The sequence below is a fragment of the Schistocerca gregaria genome, chromosome 8, assembly GCF_023897955.1.
Source record: "Schistocerca gregaria isolate iqSchGreg1 chromosome 8, iqSchGreg1.2, whole genome shotgun sequence".
Classification (NCBI taxonomy): Eukaryota; Metazoa; Arthropoda; class Insecta; order Orthoptera; family Acrididae; genus Schistocerca; species Schistocerca gregaria.
In genome coordinates, this window is record NC_064927.1 from 165,743,229 (window position 1) to 165,760,908 (window position 17,680).

General features: G+C 42.7%; 1 protein-coding gene and 1 pseudogene across 1 annotated transcript; one reads left to right on the forward strand and one right to left on the reverse strand.

Annotated features, from left to right (window-relative positions):
- The first annotated feature begins 2,699 nt into the window (after positions 1-2,699).
- On the forward strand, positions 2,700-13,939 carry LOC126284381 (acanthoscurrin-1-like). Its single transcript, XM_049983264.1, has 3 exons — positions 2,700-2,792; positions 11,396-11,471; positions 13,308-13,939. Exons 1-3 carry the CDS (start codon positions 2,790-2,792, stop codon positions 13,604-13,606), a joined length of 378 nt encoding a protein of 125 aa, XP_049839221.1. The 5' UTR covers positions 2,700-2,789; the 3' UTR covers positions 13,607-13,939.
- On the reverse strand, positions 12,971-13,089 carry LOC126285632 (5S ribosomal RNA; annotated as a pseudogene).
- Positions 13,940-17,680: the final 3,741 nt, after the last annotated feature.

A 17,680-nucleotide genomic window follows, 5' to 3' on the forward strand; every position in this document is an offset into this window, starting at 1 on the left:
TCTCTCATCACTGGTTACAAAAGAGGTCGGAAAGTGTTGAAGGGCTGCCATTAATATCAGTTCAGAAAATTGTATTTCCGTTTCGCAATGGTAATGTAGTGTGTTTTTTGTACAGCTAAACACTAGATACCGGCTTGAAGAGACGAACGCGCAGGGGAAAAATATGAAAAACAAAAAGCGAGAAATGAACGCTTCAACACAGAGGCTAGCGACACCTGCGGGTTGTGCCGTTGTACTGGACGATGAGCGGTATCGGTGGAATGTCCTCAACACGTCGGATGTGCCAGTCGCGGTCAGAATAGCGTTCTGTGTAGTTGCGAGTACGTTGTGTCGGAAAAGAACACAATAGATTTCCATCTTACCCTTGGCCGACCCGAGTTGGTGCTCCGCCGCTCTCGACTTCGTGGGCGAGGAGACGCTTACACCAAGTTTCCTTTCCTCTACAGGATTATAGCTAGAAAGGCGATAAACAAGTCACATAACTCCTTTTTCGTGGTTTCCCTCACTCGGATTTCATTGTACTGGAGGCTGAAACAAGTCCTCCAACAAAAACAATTTTAAATCTCGAAAATAATCTGTGGGTGGCAGACGTAGCAAAAGGAAAACGAAATTTTGAACTCCATTTTCAAATATTTCTTACCAAAGAAAATGCAAGAGTACTGTCCTTGTTCAACTCTAGCATCACTGCAGAGGTAAGTGATGTACCTGTTAAGGGTGAGTGGCGTTGAAAAAGAGCTGAAATCGCTACAACTGGACAGAGCCCGATGGAATCCGAATGATTCTGTAAGGAATTTTCGAATGAGTAAATACCTCTTTTAACTGTAAGACATCACAGATCCATCCAACAACTGACTGTAAGAGAAATAATGTACGAAACTAACGTCCAAAATCTTTGACAATCACATGCTGCAGAACCTCAAGCACGTCCTCAACTGAAACGGAATGAAGTATTTCGAACACAATGAACTCCTTCATTCCCATCGGCATGGTACATTTACCATATGGAATACAAATCGCGATTTTCTCACATAACATTCAAAACGCAATGGATCAAGGGAGTCATGTGCACGCAGTATTTCTTGACTTCGGAATAGCACTTTACTCAGTACAACACCTACTCTTATTTGCAAAAGTATGACCATAGCGGAATTTTTGACTATATTGCGGATTTCTTGCTATGGAATAGGTAGCATGTTATCCTGGATGAATAGTCATCGACAGATGTAAACGTAACTTCATGCCGCAAAGAAGGGTGACGGATCTGCTCTACTCATAATACATAATAATGAACTGCCAGATAAAATTAGCCGTAGTGTCAGAATTTTCGCAGGTGATGAAGTTATCCATAATGAAGGAAAACAAAACAAGAAAAGGCAGCTGCACAAATATACAGTCAGAACTTGCAGTAAATATTCAGGAGTTTAAAACTGTGCAGTCTATAAAACATAGCACCCTATATAACATCAGTGAGTCACAAAAGGGAATCGGTCAGCTCACAACAAGAATTTGTTGGAATATGAAACTGAATTATTTTGAAGTGGAACGCGGGAAAATTGGTGGTCCTCGTATGGTGGGTGCATCCATAGCCAATATAGCCGAAGTTTTTAGAGTTTCAAGAGGTACTGTATCGAAGATTTCTGCCGCATGCAGCGAAAGCAGAAAAACCTCATCCACTAAGTCCCGATGCTGATGAAAGTGTGTGTTAAAGGATCGTGAGATATGGCTTAGCCACAGCCGGGAGGATGTTTGTAGAATGAAATTTTCTCTCTACAGCGGAGTGTGCGCTGATATGAAACTTACTGGTAGATTAAAACAGTGTGCCGCACCGAGACTCGAACTCGGGCCTTTGCCTTTCATGGGCAAGTGCTGTAACAATTCAGCTACGCAAGCACGAATCACACCCGTGCTTACAGCTTTAATTCCGCCACTACCTCGTCTTCTCGGTCTCTCCGCTGTAGAGTGAAAATCTCATTCTCGAAACATCTCACAGGCTGTGGCTAAACCATGTCACCGCAATATCCTTTCTTCCAAGAGTGCTAGTTCTGCAAGGAGAGCTTCTGTGAAGTCTGTGAGGTAGGAGACGAGGTACTAGTGGAAGTAAAGCTGTGATGACGTGGCGTGAGTCGTGCTTCGGTAGCTCAGTTGGTAGAGCACTTGCCCGCGAAAGGCAAAGGTCCCGAGTTCGAGTCTCGGTCCTGCAAGCAATATGCTTCTGTGAAGTTTGGAAGGTAGGAGACGAGGTACTGGCGGAAGTAAAGCTGTGAGGACGGGGCGTGAGTCGTGCTTGGGTAGCTCAGTTGTTAGAGCACTTGGCCCCGAAAGGCAAAGGTCCCGAGCTCGAGTCTGGGTCCGGCAAACAGTTTGACAGGAAATTTCATATCAGCGCACACTCCGCTGTAGAGTGAAAATTTCATTCTAAGTATTTATACACTTGCTGCGGAGGATGGCCACACAAACAAACTTGTTATAAACATGGTCAATTACGGCGAAGGGCCGTAAGCTCACCAACGTACCTGGTTTTCTGGTGACAAAGACGGAGTCGGGTGGTTGCTTTTGAGGCGGGCGGTGCCTGGCTCAAGTAGAGACGGGAGTGAGCAGGCTCGGGGAGCGGCGGATGGCTGTGTCTCCTGGAGACACGGTGCGTCGCGCCTCACCGCAGCCCAAGGCCGCGCCCCGAGTGGTACGGAGGCCGCGCTCCCGCCCTATAAATCCCGGCCCGGGGTGTCTGCACGTCACTCGCTGTCAGCTTCCAGCACCGACGCAGCCGCAGCCTAGCCATAGCAGCAGCCATGGTGAGTACCAGCACTCCTGAACCACGAACTGGTCTGCCACTCAGCTACATTTAAAAATGGCCTAGGTAAAGAAGGAAAAGGAGAACAAGAAACTCTGTTTCCAAGTTATTTGAACGGTCACGATGCGTTTCAAAGAGTTCGCGCTATCCTACATCTACATCTATACACTGAGACGTCCATGGTCGAGGGTACTTCTCATAGTTCGACTTCTACATCTACATCCACATTCATACTCCGCAAGCCACCCAACGGTGTGTGGCGGAGGGCACTTTACGTGCCACTGTCATTACCTCCCTTTTCTGTTCCAGTCGCGTATGGTTCGCGGGAAGAACGACTGTCTGAAAGTCTCCGTGCGCTCTCGAATCTCTCGAATTTTACATTCGTGATCTCCACGGGAGGTATAAGAAGGGGGAAGCAGTATATTCGATGCCTCTTCCAGAAACGCACCCTCTCGAAACCTGGCGAGCAAGCTACACCGCGATGCAGAGCGCCTCTCTTGCACAGTCTGCCACTTGAGTTTGCTAAACATCTCCGTAACGCTATCACGGTTACCAAATAAACCTGTGACGAAACGCGCCGCTCTTCTTTGGATCTTCTCTATCTCCTCCGTCAACCCGATCTGGTACGGATCCCACACTGATGAGCAATACTCAAGTATAGGTCGAACGAGTATTTTGTAAGCCACCTCCTTTGTTGATGGACTACATTTTCTAAGGACTCTCCCAATGGATCTCAACCTGGTTCCTGCCTTACCAACAATTAATTTTATATGATCATTCCATTTCAAATCGTTCCGCACGCATACTCCCAGATATTTAACAGAAGTAACTGCTACCAGTGTTTGTTCCGCTATCATATAATCATGCAATAAAGGATCCTTCTTTCTATGTATTCGCATTACATTACATTTGTCTATGTTAAGGGTCAGTTGCCACTCCCCACACCAAGTGGCTATCCGCTGCAGATCTTCCTGCATTTCGCTACAATTTTCTAATGCTGCAACTTCTCTGTATACTACAGCATCATCCGCGAAAAGCCGCATGGAACTTCCGACACTATCTACTAGGTCATTTATATACGTATATTGTGAAAAGCAGTGGTCCCATAACACTCGCCTGTGGCACGCCAGAGGTTACTATAACGTCTGTAGACGTCTCTCCATTGACAACAACATGCTGTGTTCTGTTTGCTAAAAACTCTTCAATCCAACCACACAGCTGGTCTGATATTCCGTAGGCTCTTACTTTGTTTATCAGGCGACAGTACGGAACTGTATCGAACGCCTTCCGGAAGTCTAGGAAAATGGCATCTACCTGGGAGCCTGTATCTAATAATTTCTGGGTCTCATGAGCAAATAAAGCGAGTTGGGTCGCACACGATCGCTGTTTCCGGAATCCATGTTGATTCCTACAGAGTAGATTCTACGTTTCCAAAAACGACATGATACTCGAGCAAAAAACATGATCTAAAATTCTACAACACATCGACGTCAGAGATATAGGTCTATAGTTTTGCGCATCTGCTCGACGACCCTTCTTGAAGACTGGGACTACCTGTGGTCTTTTCCAATCATTTGGAACCTTCCGCTCCTCTAGAGACTTGCGGTACACGGCTGTTAGAAGGGGGGCAAGTTCTTTCGCGTACTCTGTGTACTGATAGCTTCAATAACCCTCTCTGTGATCTTCGTCGTCCCTACGGGAGCCAAACATGGAGTGACCCTGAAGGATTGTAGTATATTCTTAGATTCCCTTCTTAATGCTGGTTACTGAAATTTCTCAAATACGGTTTCGAGGGATACTTGCCGTATGTCTTTAGGCGTCTGTCACTTCAGTCTCTTCACCATGCCCGTGACGTAATCTCACAACTGATATTCCTAGTTGGTACATACCGTATCTCCCTACTAACAATAGTCAGGCGCATTTCCTCTGGTATTTCAATAGATCTTTCAAAAATGTTCAAATGTGTGTGAAATCTTACGGGACTTAACTGCTAAGGTCATCAATCCCTAAGCTTAGACAGTACTTAACTTAAATTATCCTAAGGACAGACACACACACACCCGTGCCCGAGGGAGGACTCGAACCTCCGTCGGGACCAGCCGCACAGTCCGTGACTGCAGCGCCCCAGACCGCTCGGCTAATCCCGCGCGGCAACAGATCTTTACAGTTTCGCTTTTGCAATATGGGGATCGAGTCTGTCCAATGATCTCATAGTTCCTGCTCACCTCGATTCTAAACTCACACATCTGATTGAAGGATTGTTGAGTGGTTTATTTCCTACCAGTACGTGACAAATATTCCTCATTCGATACTGAAAATGATTGAATGAATACGGAAGTACTCCATTTGCACCGCAATTTCGTTCTGGCAATGTGCGAGTCTGTCTCAGCAAAATACGGCTCATCACGTCTGTCATGTGACGACCGGTTTCGACGGAAAGCGTCGGTTTGTTTCCTGGTACCAACGAAATCATTTTTAAAGTGGAATTTTACTTGCACATTCGACACAGCACTCCTAAATTTTACTCACTCATTCGATAGAGCGGTCCTAAATTAGTCTATTGCGATATACCGTTTATCGATACATGTGAAGAGAGACAGTACAACACGAAGTATAACCAGTACTCTGGCAGCGATATCATCACCCTGGTGCACATAGACGGCTTCTCCCATACCGCAGCGCTGGTCAGTCGCTACTGGAGTACTGATTATTCTTCCTGTTAACCTGTCCCTGTAAAAATACGTCGAAAAAACAAATATCGCAATAAACTAATGTAGGACTTCTCTATAGAACGGGGACATAAAATTCCAAGTCAAAAGTCATTTACTTTGTAGTGGGAACAAAACCGATGGTTTCCATCGATAATGGGCGTCACACGGTAGACATAATGAGTAGCACTACTTTGGGCTCATTCCAGCTGCAGGTAGCGAAAACCAAATTTGAAACATCTGTCAAAACACGACGACTCTTTTGAGACACACTCTGTGTACTTCAGATGTATTCTTTGATGAACAGCAAGAGTGTATCCCTTGAAGATGGTTGTATTTCCCCAGTATCTTGGATCAAAGTTTTGCAACCTCCTTAATTTACGACTGGGTCTACAATATAATTCCATTTCATATTCCAACAAATTCTTGTTGTGATGTTAGTTGACCGGTTCAATTTATGACTCAGTGCTACGTTTTATGGACTGCACAGTTTCAAACGCCTGAATATTTACTGCAAGTTCTGACTGGATATTTGTGCAGCTCCCTTTTCTTTTTCTTTCCTTCGTTATGGATAATTTCATCACCTGCGAAAATTCTGACACTACGTCTAATTTTATCTGGCAGTTCATTAATATGTGTTATGAGTAGAGCAGATCCGTTCCGCTTCTATGCAGCATGAAGTTACGTCTACATATGTTGAAGACTATTCATCCACGATAATATGCTACCTATTACATAGCAAGAAATCCTTAAAATAGTCAAAAACTTCATTATGTTCCCGCTATGGTCATACTTTCCCAAGTAAGGGTAGGTGTTGTACTGAATACAATGCTATTCCGAAGCCAAGAAATACTGAGTGCAATTGACTCCCCTTGATCCACTGCGTTTTGGATGTTAAACGAGGAAAGCGCGATTTGTATTCTACATGATAAATATACCATACCCATTGGCAATGAGGAGATAATTGTGTTTGAAATACCTCATTACTTTTCAGTTGAGGACATGTTTGAGTTTCTACAGTATATGGTTGTCAAAGATATTGGATGTTAGTTTCGTACATTATTTTTGTTACAGTCTGTTGTTATAGTTAACAGATGCATTTACTCATTCTCAAATTCTTTACACAATATGGTACGGATTCTATGGGGCCCTGTCCAGTTGTAGCTATTTCAGCTCTTTCAATGCCCTTACCCTTAACAGGTACATCACTTACCTCTGGAGTGATGCTAGAGTTGAACATGGGCAGTACTGCTGAATTTGCTTTGGAAAGAAATACTTGAAAATGGAGTCCAAAATTTCTTTTTCCCTTTGCTACGTCTACCGTCCACATATTATTTTCCAGTTATAAAAGTCCTTTTGTCGGAGGGCTTGTTTCAGCCTCCAGTACAATGAAATCCGAGCGAGGGAAACCACGAAAAAGAGTTTTTGTTACTTGTGTATCACCTTGCTGGCTTAATATTGCAAAGGAAAGGAAACTTGGTGTAAGCGTCCCCTCGCCCACGAAGTCGAGAGCGGTGGAGAACCATTTCCGGTCGGCTAACGGTTGGATGGAAATCTACTCTGTTCTTGTCAAAGAAAGTATCCCGACATTTGAATTATGTGATTCAGAAAAACTACGGAAAACTGTTATCTCATTTTCTGCATTTGATCATTACCACGTATCTTCTGAGCTTAGCCGGATAATTCTGTCCGAGTGTTGTAATTTTCAGTAAAACAAGATAGTTTTCCAACGACTAACATATTAACATACGTTATGTGATGAAAAGTATCTGGACACCTGCTGAAAATGACTTACAAGTTCGTGGTACCTTATGCCTGTAATGCTGGGATTAAATATAGTGATGACAGCTTCCACTCTCGTAGACATAAGTTCAATTAGGTGCTGGAATGTTTCGTGGGGAATGGCAGCCAATTCTTCACGTAGAACTGCACCGAGGACATGTATCGATGTCGGTCGGTGAGGTCTGGCACGAATTCGGCGTTCCAAATCATCCCCAAAGTGCTCTATAGGCTTCAGGACTCTGTGCAGGCCGTAGCTGTAGCAGAGTCGACTAATAGAGCTAGTTGTTTCAACACTCTGTTACACGTATCCTGAAAAACATCTATAAAAGGATTCGCCAGATGAACAACGGCTTGGGGCCTCACAAGCTGGAAACAGTGATTTCTACTTTTTTATGTGTGTGTTCCTTCTTTCCAGACGACATAAGAATCAGTTCAGTTAGCACCAGTAAACAAATATAAATCTGTATGTGAGTAGTAGAGTATTTTGAATCTTTTCTAGTTAGAATACCGCAAAAGCCTCGCATCATTTGCGCCGTCAAATCAGACGTTCCCCTTAATTATATGTTTCAACTTTTAAGAAGAGATATGTACAGATACCCTCTAACAAACAAGGATATACGCACACGGTTAGGCTATTTGGGCAAACAAATGAGAGGAAAAGAAACTATGAAATTATCCATTATCTGCCTTACTAAAAATAGGATGGACGGTTAGTTTTTAGCGTATTGTCAAGATGGAGAGCTTTACATAAGGAGCATTGGACAAGGCTCAGGTGTGGTACACCACATCCTTCATAAATTATTTAAAGATGGCTAAGTACATTTAAATGCGAACAACCGGATTTCCATTTGGGACCTGCTATTTCTGAATACGAGTCCTAAGTCCTAATCACCACTTTATTTCCCTAGGTCTGAATGAAGTTCTTTCAGAGTATCCTTTCCACTGTCTGCTGAAGGACTTGGCGTTTTGATTTCGTAACATGTTTCCAGCACCTCACACTACAAAGTAGCACGTTTGTTGATTAAAATAAACGTCATACTAACTCACAATAATAGTTATTTCAGATTATCGAGGAAAATATTGTGAGATTAATATACGAAGGACATTCCACATCAATTTACATTTTGTTTTTCTCATTATTCATGGAACATATGACTTATCATTGCGGTTGCAACTATGCAACACTTTGGTTTAACCGTAGATACGGACAGTCGCTAGAAGTATAATCTATGCACAGTACAACCCAATTTCCTAAGTGCTATCATTAGGTGAGAGAACAACGTGGAGAGTGATCATCAAGAACAGTACTGGACGACGAGTTTTCTGCTGCAGGAGGGAATGAACTCTGCAGACATGCCCAACATCAACGTGATTGGTGGCAGTTTAAAGGGTTCAAATGGCTCTAAGCACTATGGGACTTAACATTGCAGGTCATCAGTCCCCTGGACTTAGAACTACTTAAACCTAACTAATCTAAGGACATCACACACATCCATGCCCGAGGCAGGATTCGAACTTGCGACCGTACCAGCAGCGTGGTTGCGGACTGAAGCGCCTGGAACCGCTCGACCACAGTGGCCGGCGTGTTGGCAGTGTGTGGAGAGGGCAACAGGACAAGGCTCGTCTACACCTACATCTCCAGCTACATACATACTCCACAAACCTGTGGCGGAGGTTACCCCGTACCACTATTTGTTATTTCCCCTCCTGTTCCACTCGCAAATGGAGCCTTAGTATGATCCCTAATATCTCATATCTTACCTTCCTCACAAGTCGGGAAACCACGGCTGTCATCAGTGACATTACGTTCCAAGTACGGCCACACCCACCCTATTCTCCTGACTCGGCCTTTTAACTAGTGCAGGCCCTCCGCGAGCCACTTTTGTGGAGTCTGTCGCATCAAGAGCAGGACAGCTGCTCGCAGTTCCAGGCAGTCTGCAAAATGATGTCCACACGGGAACTTCTTCATAGCCTCGAAAAGATGGTAATCAGAATGGGTCTAGTTAGGATACAGTGGGTGTGGCAGTACCTGGAACCCAATTTCAGCTATGGCAGCCGTGGTTTTCCTGCTTGTATGGGAACAAGCGTTTTAGTGAAATACGGTGCACTCTCTCCACCCATTTTTCCCAACAGCTTGTGGATAACCATAGTTTTCACAGAAACCACATTGCCCAGCGCTGTCCTTGATGATCTAGCTCCATGTTATCCGCTCACATAGTGACAGCAGTTCGGATATTGAGCTGCACTTTGCAGGGATTTCACTTCTATCGGTTGTACTGCGAATTACATTTAGCACTAGACTTGCAACTTTAACGAATAGTCAACTGGCGCCCTATGAACTATAGGAAAAAATAAACTATACATCAATATGGGACGCTATGCGCACATTAATTTGGTCTGAATCTACAGCATGAGGTGGTCGTTATACAATTGGTTCTCAGAGGCAATAAACACAGAATTGAAAGTGTCACTGACAATCCCTGAAATACAGTGTAAAATGTTTTTTTCTGATGCCAAGTTAGTAGTGGAACTAATGGGAAACTAGCTTGGTGGTTGCTAAATCATTCAAATGGAACGAATATGTGTTTAAATCATTTCTGCTTCCTGACCGCTAAAGAATAAGGAGTTCATATAATTGGCAGCGCCAAAGGTACGCTGTACATGCCGGGAAAGCTATCGGCTTCATTCAATACACATACAAACCAGTACACTTACAGGGGGTTGACAAAAATATAGCTATATCGTGAGAAATGCATGCCTGAACAAATGCTAGCCAAGCCAGCAGGTTGCACTGTTGTACGTATTTCACCGCGAAGAGCAACTGCACAGTGTCTACAATAGGTTGTAGCTATCTGTCGTGGCCAGAACAGTGTTGTGTGTAGTTGGGAGGGCGTTATGTCGGATCTCACTCCATTCGAATATAAGCAGATTCTTGGTGCATGTATAGCGGATGCTTCCGTAACCAAGGTAACAGCATGCAGTAGAGAAAGCGGAAAAACATCATCCGCTAAGTCACAACGGTGATGAAAGTCTGTGTTGAGTGATCGTGACAGATCATTGCTGTGTTTCTTGATGTTTCCGTATTGTTATCCAATTCCTGTAAATGCCGTCAACCGCATGTTCTGGGGGAGCAGGCTACAGATGTATTTTGCTACCCCGTTGTTTAGCTAATCTTCATTCCGCGCGTTATAACCCCTGGCTTTAATTTGGAGAATTTGGTCCCATATATTGGAATAGCAATAAGTCCTCTTGTAAGCTGCGTTCTTTTCTAGAAAGTACACCTAAATTATTACGATTTCGGTCTTAGCTGTAGTTCAGCAGCTGCAGAATCGTTCAACAAAGATAAAAAGTCAGTCGTCAGGTTCATGAGAATATTTGCTTCAATTTACCGATTTAGGCAGTTTAAACTGCCACCTTCAGAAGTGAAATAGGCTCGGATCATCTGTCAACCAACGTCCTTTGGATGCCTTGATAGGACTTTATCCACAGAAAGTTTACCAAAGACCTATCTATATAGATGTTGCTCAATGACTTTTACCACTATATTCTTCAGATGAATATTGTTGTTTCTGGGATGCTGAGAGCCGCCCGGTGTGGCCATGCGGTTCTAGGCGCTTCAGTCTGGAACTGCGTGACCGCTACGGTCGCAGGTTCGAATCCTGATTCGGGCATGAATGTGTGTGATGTCCTTAGGTTAGTTAGGTTTGAGTAGTTCTAAGTTCTAGGGGACTGATGAGCACAGATGTTAAGTCCCATAGTGCTCAGAGCCATTTGAACCATTTTTTTAATGCTGAGAGTCGATAATGCACTTAACGAGACAGATAAGATCATGGTTCACCCAGTCCTAAAAATCTAACGAACAGGAGATATTGAATATGACCACTGCTCCCACTGCAGACATTGGCATATTCGAAGAGAAACGTTACTGTCTATTAGTGGTGCACTATGTGGCAGAGCGTCTCTTATATCCGTAAGGAAACGATTATTTGTCCAAAGAAGCTGCTGTTATCATCCTTCTACCTTTAGAGACGGGGGCTGCAGACATCAGGTTCTCCGTAACACAAATGTAAAAGTATTGACTGTTTTACGAGACACGTTTGCTTGTGTGTTTCAGTTTCGTGCATTGCTTCTCTTGGGGACGTGTCTGGCCGCTGTGAGCTGCTCTATAATAGGGGGAGCTGGCCTGATTGGTAAGTCTTTACGATTCCGTCATCAGTAGCAATTAGTACATATACTAATAGAACGTAAGTAATGATTTTTCTCGCACGAAATGATTTCACCAAGAGTTTTGTAAAATATAGTGAGCAGCTGTGGCGTACTGAATTGTGAAAAGTATTCTTGTTCAGTTAGAAAGGACTGGACTGGCATTAATTGTTTCTTCAGGGAGTGGTGCTGCAAGAGAAATTAAATTATTCCGTTTGCAGAATACCTTATCGTTTTGTGTATTCTTTCGCTCCACTAGTGTAGTGACCGCTTTGTGATGTAGAAGCATAATACAGGAACTTCTGGAGAAATTTCAAGCAAATTTTTTGTACGCATGGCTCATTATTTCTACAATATAATTATTTGTTTAGAAATACTGTCGGGGTTACACTCCGTTACAGTCCCGAAGTCTGTGAATGAGATACCGCGACATGTTCAAATATTCTATGACGACCAATATTAGTATCGAGAACATAACTTAAGGGGTCGCATTTCTTGATGATGATGATTCACTCCAAGGAAGATGAGGGGACTGGATGAGTAGTGCAAAAGACAGTGACATATCACCATATTTGTATACCTCTGTAACGCCTGAAACAATTTCTGCCAAATTTGGCACACATATTGCTACTTGTAAAAGAAGGGAATAAATGCGAATCGTATTGGCGCTGTAGGATTCCGTACAAACTTAATTGTTTACACAAATGTATCGCTTATAGGTCTTGATGAGTCAATTTGCGAGTATCGAAATATGTAAGACAAACTGCCGTAGCTTTTGATTACACTGACTTAGAAACTTAATTTTTTGAAATTACCAAGGGACCTTAGACCTAAGTATTTGACAAAATTTCAACTTGATACCTAGACCCGGTCGCAAGAAAAGCGGTCCTAACATACAAACAGACAACAAAGTGATCATAAAAGGGTTACGACTTTACACATTGAGGTATGGCCGTCTAAAACTTACTGTTGCAGTAAAACACGCCTAGCACCCATAAGACACAGGGTGGTGGTGAAAAGAGGGGAGGGGGGGTCAAGGCATGACTCAGGAACCGTTCAACAAGATTTGCTGTATGCTTGACTTATTATCTGTACCAGACTACCATTGGAATAAAATACCACTAATACCTCTACGAATGGTTGTGAGATGAGAAGGAGCGACATGTAGAAATATTTAGAAATGGGCTTTTGGTATTTCTTTCCTTATTTATTGACTTATAATGTGTTAATAGTGCGAGGCGCAAACTGTCTCTTATTTGTGTTGTTAAGTCTACCATTGGTAGACTGTAAAGTACTCCAAGCCACAAGTGGCCCATCGGGACCATCCGACCGCCGTATCATCCTCAACTGAGGATGCGGATAGGAGGCGCGTGTGCTCAGCACACCGCTCTCCCGGTCGTGATGACGGTATTCTTGACCGAAGCCGCTACTATTCGGTCGAGTAGCTCCTCCATTGGCATCACGAGTTTGAGCGCACCCCGAAAAATGGCAACAGCGCGTGGCTGACCTGGACGGTCACCCATCCCAGTGCCAGCCACGCCAAACAGCGCTTAATTTCGGTGATCTGACAGGAACCGGTCTATCCACTGCGGCAAGGCCGTTGCCATTGGTAGACTGTAGCGAGACAATAATTTTGTCGTCCTGTATTGAGACAAAAAATATGCCACACGGCTGGACTAGAGAGATATATTTAACGTCCTCTCTGGACTTGATAGTGGGTACACTGACTAAGGTGGGGTCAGAGAGCTAGAGAGTAATAATAAGTAACAGTAATAATAAGTAATAATAAGCGCTTCTCAAATCTTACCTGGTGCGTTTTGCAGGTGGAGGCGGCCTGGGCTATGGTTTCGGCGGGGGACTGGGCCTGTACGGCCTGGGGGGCGGCGCCGGACTGGGGGGCGGCGCCGGGGTCGGGGGCGGCATCGGACTGGGCGGCGGCGGTCTGGGCGGAGCAGGCCTGGGGCTGCGGCTGGGCGGCGTGGGCGGCGGCCTGGGCGGCGGCCTGGGGGGGCTCGGCCTCAACAGGCTGGGCGGCGGCGGGGGTCTAGGTCTGGGGCTCGGCTTTAAGAAGTTCGGCTACGGCCTCGGCACCTACGGCGCCGGATTCGGCTACGGCAAGTAACTGGAAACTCCAACCTCTCCGTGCCTAAGAAGCTCCATCAAAGTAAAAGCTGTGTGCTGTCCCACAAACGATCGTCTTGCTGGCCACTTACGTACGTGTATGAAGGTCTCAGTTTACGTCTGACTACTCTCCAGAGACTCTAGGCGCTGCCGGCTCTTAACATCCCCAATTGATCTACTGTATTTTCTCTTTGCCTGTTCTGTGGATCAAAAGTTGTTCTCTGCTAGCCTTTTAACTGTATCTTGAGAGAATCTCTAAGATAAGCAGCAAGTGTATCTCGTTGTGTATGGCCCAGAAATACTTTGGAATAAAGTGAATGTTGTGTACATTAAACCAATTTCATTCTTAGAATTAAAATAAATGTCTCATCCACAAACATATACCTACTGAAAAAACAACTGTGCTCCAGTATCTTGGTTTAGGGGAGCGAAAAATATTTGAAGCAGCATATTAGTCACAGCGGAAGGTTTCTAAACGCCGCAGTTGTTCACCACTACCTATAACATCAATGCAACGAGCAATATCCATGACATTTTACTGATTCTGTGCAATGTATTTTAGCAGTGTACTCGTATTTTACCACGCTTACATGTAAGGCATAAACAAACGATAGTTCCGAGTAAATATTTCAATGACAGCTGAAACGTCCCCTTTGAAAAATTATACAAAGCTGTGCTTACCCTGAAACACAATATTTTTAGCGCAACGCAATCTGACTTTCAAAACTCCCTACGAAAGAATGGCCCTGACTAACATTAATCTATACGTTTCACAAATCACTTACCTCACAATAGTCTTCGTTACTCAAGTCACTGTAATACAGCGACCACCTCTACTGCCAGCTAAATAAAAGATTCAAACTACGGAAGGCACTAACTACTGATAGGCATAGTTAGCGAATGAAAGATTTTAATAGAGAACAAACAATGTATTTACCTTAATAGTCATAATATATATAGCAGTTCATGACATCCAGTCTTACAAATTTCATAACTCCGCCATCTCCCTTCCCACATCCACCACTGCTGGCGGCTCACCTCCAACTGCCCAACGCTACGCGCTGTTCACATCCAGCTGCCCAACGCTACAATGGCGAGTATTACAACAATGCCAACCAGCAACAGACTGCACACAGCACAGCCAGTGATCTTCATACAGAGCGCTACGTGGCGTTACGAATAAAAAAACCTAAACAGCCTACTTACATAGCCCCCATGCTCCCCACAAAAAAATTTACAAATTGTTTTGGGCAGTGGCCAACACAGATTTGAAAATGTTTTTCATATCTACAATAACAAAGAAATGAAATGCACACACTTATCGATACAATGTTGGTCAAAAGCTAAAATTTTCTCACAGTCCATAAAGACAGTCATGATCATTCATCACAGTAAAATAGCAGTGTTTTTCTCAAAGACTGCGCAATAAAAGAAATTACACTTGGAAGTAGTGGATTTCTAAGCAGTCTTGAAGAAGTAGTGCTGTCCTTCCAATGGAAAGACAGTGCTGACTCTTGACATGCAGACAGGTAATGGGCCACAACAGAGCAAACCCACAGAAGAGTCAGTCGAAGTTGAAGACTATTGGTAGGTAGGTCATCACAGAGCAGATCCACTGTAGTCCTGGTAGAGATTAGGGTATTAGTGGGCCACCAGAGGTACAGACCCATTGCAGCCCATGTAGAAATAATGGTATTGGTGGGCCATCGAAGGTGCAGACCCACTTTAGTCCTTGTAGAGACGGCCAACAGCCATCTGTTGCGACTGTGCAGGTCCACAATCACCATCGAAGAGTCTTGCGGAGAATACAGCAAGACCATAAACCACCACTTGTGCACTCACAATTTTTTTTGAAATGTCCTTAGAACCAGCAATGCTGTTATCCAGTCCCTTGCTGAATTATTAACTCACCTGCAAACACTATCAGTCCCTACATCTCACATATTGTCCATATACTACGACCAACAGAAACTTGTGCAGTGAAATGTAACTTACAAGTTACTTAATTTGATGAACTGGTGTCAATTACAATTTTATAACATAAGAATACAATAACAAAGGTACAAAATACATCATTAAAGAACATAACAATACAGATAACATTTGTGGTAATGCAGGCTTTACAGAAGAATAGGATTAAGCATTTACATCAGTGTTACAGGAATTATGACATAAGTAAATACATAAAAGATCAGAGTAACTTTTGAAACATAAACTTCACACATGAGCATTAAAACAGCACAGAATTAATAATGTCTACCATCTTTACAAAGTAAATAACATATTATTAATGCAAATTATATTTGAGGATAACAGTATTCCTCAACATTGTTCATGTAGCTGAGTATTAGAAAAATTCTGCAAAACAAGCCTTATCAGTTAAACATATAAAGACCGGAAGAACATAAATACACAAGGGTACACACACACATAGTGGGATAACACAAGGAAAGGACAGGGTTTGTTTTCAGTGTAACATTTGGTACTCCAGTCCAACCCAAAACTTCATTCCATATATCGTCCCTCTTATTTCAACATTTGCTCCAGCCCAAAAAATTCCTATCCAAGCATGCTTTCTGTATTCTGTTCACATCCTCTTTCAAAATACTTTTTTGGCCAAACCATTTTCTTATATCTTCTCAATGCATTCCTTCCAATTCATCGGAACTCATTCTCTTATATAGTCTACCCCCTCTTAAGCTAACTTAAATCTACTGAGTTCACATGCTTAATGAGACAATGCACCAGCACAAAACAATTAATACAAACAGCAATGACAAAAAAATGCAAGTAAGCAAAGCAAGCAGGAATAAATGTAGTGACTTATACCTAAACATGACAAACCCATAAGAAAAAAAAAAGAAAAGAAAAAAAAAACAGTACACTAAAGACAACAACGCAGATAAGGGAAATGTATATTCACATCTTAATGTCTATATAATTGAAGTGGTGCACCACAAAAACTTATTCTATAAAATAAATTACCAAGAACTTAAAAAGAAAATTATCTCTGCAGTTCCTGTGAAGGGAAGTGTCTTTTTGTGCTCCCTCATTTTTTGGAAGTATATCACATTATTATTATATACTGGATCTATAAACAGAAAATATTTATATTAGTACATCTATAAAATTTTATTTTAACCAATGCTGCAGTGCAGCTAGAAACTAGATATTAAACAAAATAGGCAAAGCAAGGCGTCAAACGTCATTCGCTAGCCATAAGGCATTTCATAATGCAGTAAACAATCTTCCAACTAGCAAGACAATAGACATGAAACGTTTCTCATCATTTCATTTCAGTAAATATCATAAATTAAGAACTCTACAGTGTAATCATGTTTTCAAGTTTTGAGGGTGCCGTATTTAAGATGCTTTCTACAAAGTAATGTCAATAGCGAGGATAGTGACCTCTTTTTTTTTTCTCTCCACCTGTGCCTCTGACAGGCACACACTAATGGCTTTTTTCAAGGCGTCTGTCGCGCAGCTGGGTGCCCACGACACATTACGTGCAGGTGGTCACTTAACTTTCTTACCGAAATATTTATGACAGCAGTTTCCGCTACAATGACAGTCTCATATAAAAATATTTCACAGGTCAAGAATTTGCGTTACAAATCTGTAGAAACAAAATCCTTTAAATATAATAGTGTCCCAAACATTTTCGCCAGCATAGTGATACATTCACGCATATACATACATTACATAACTCTTAAAGTACGATTCTCCGTTTCCAACATCCTTTTTCACAAACCAGAGTCCCTAACCACTACTCATTATTCCTTACCTTGTTACACATATACATATTCGTCGACACTTCTTCAATATTTCATCATAACAGATACGTAGCATAACTAAATAACTCATATAGCATCAGCTTAAACATACCTCAGCAGCATAATCCACATCGTCGTCGTAATAATAACATCATAACACCCCAGTCAAATCTCAAAAACGTCATAGCTTTCTGCAATAATTTCAAAACCTAAAAAAAATTCTCTGCTCATGTCAAAAGTGTCATGTACCTCAAACGTACTTTAAAAATCATGATCTCATACCAAATACATCATTCAGAGCT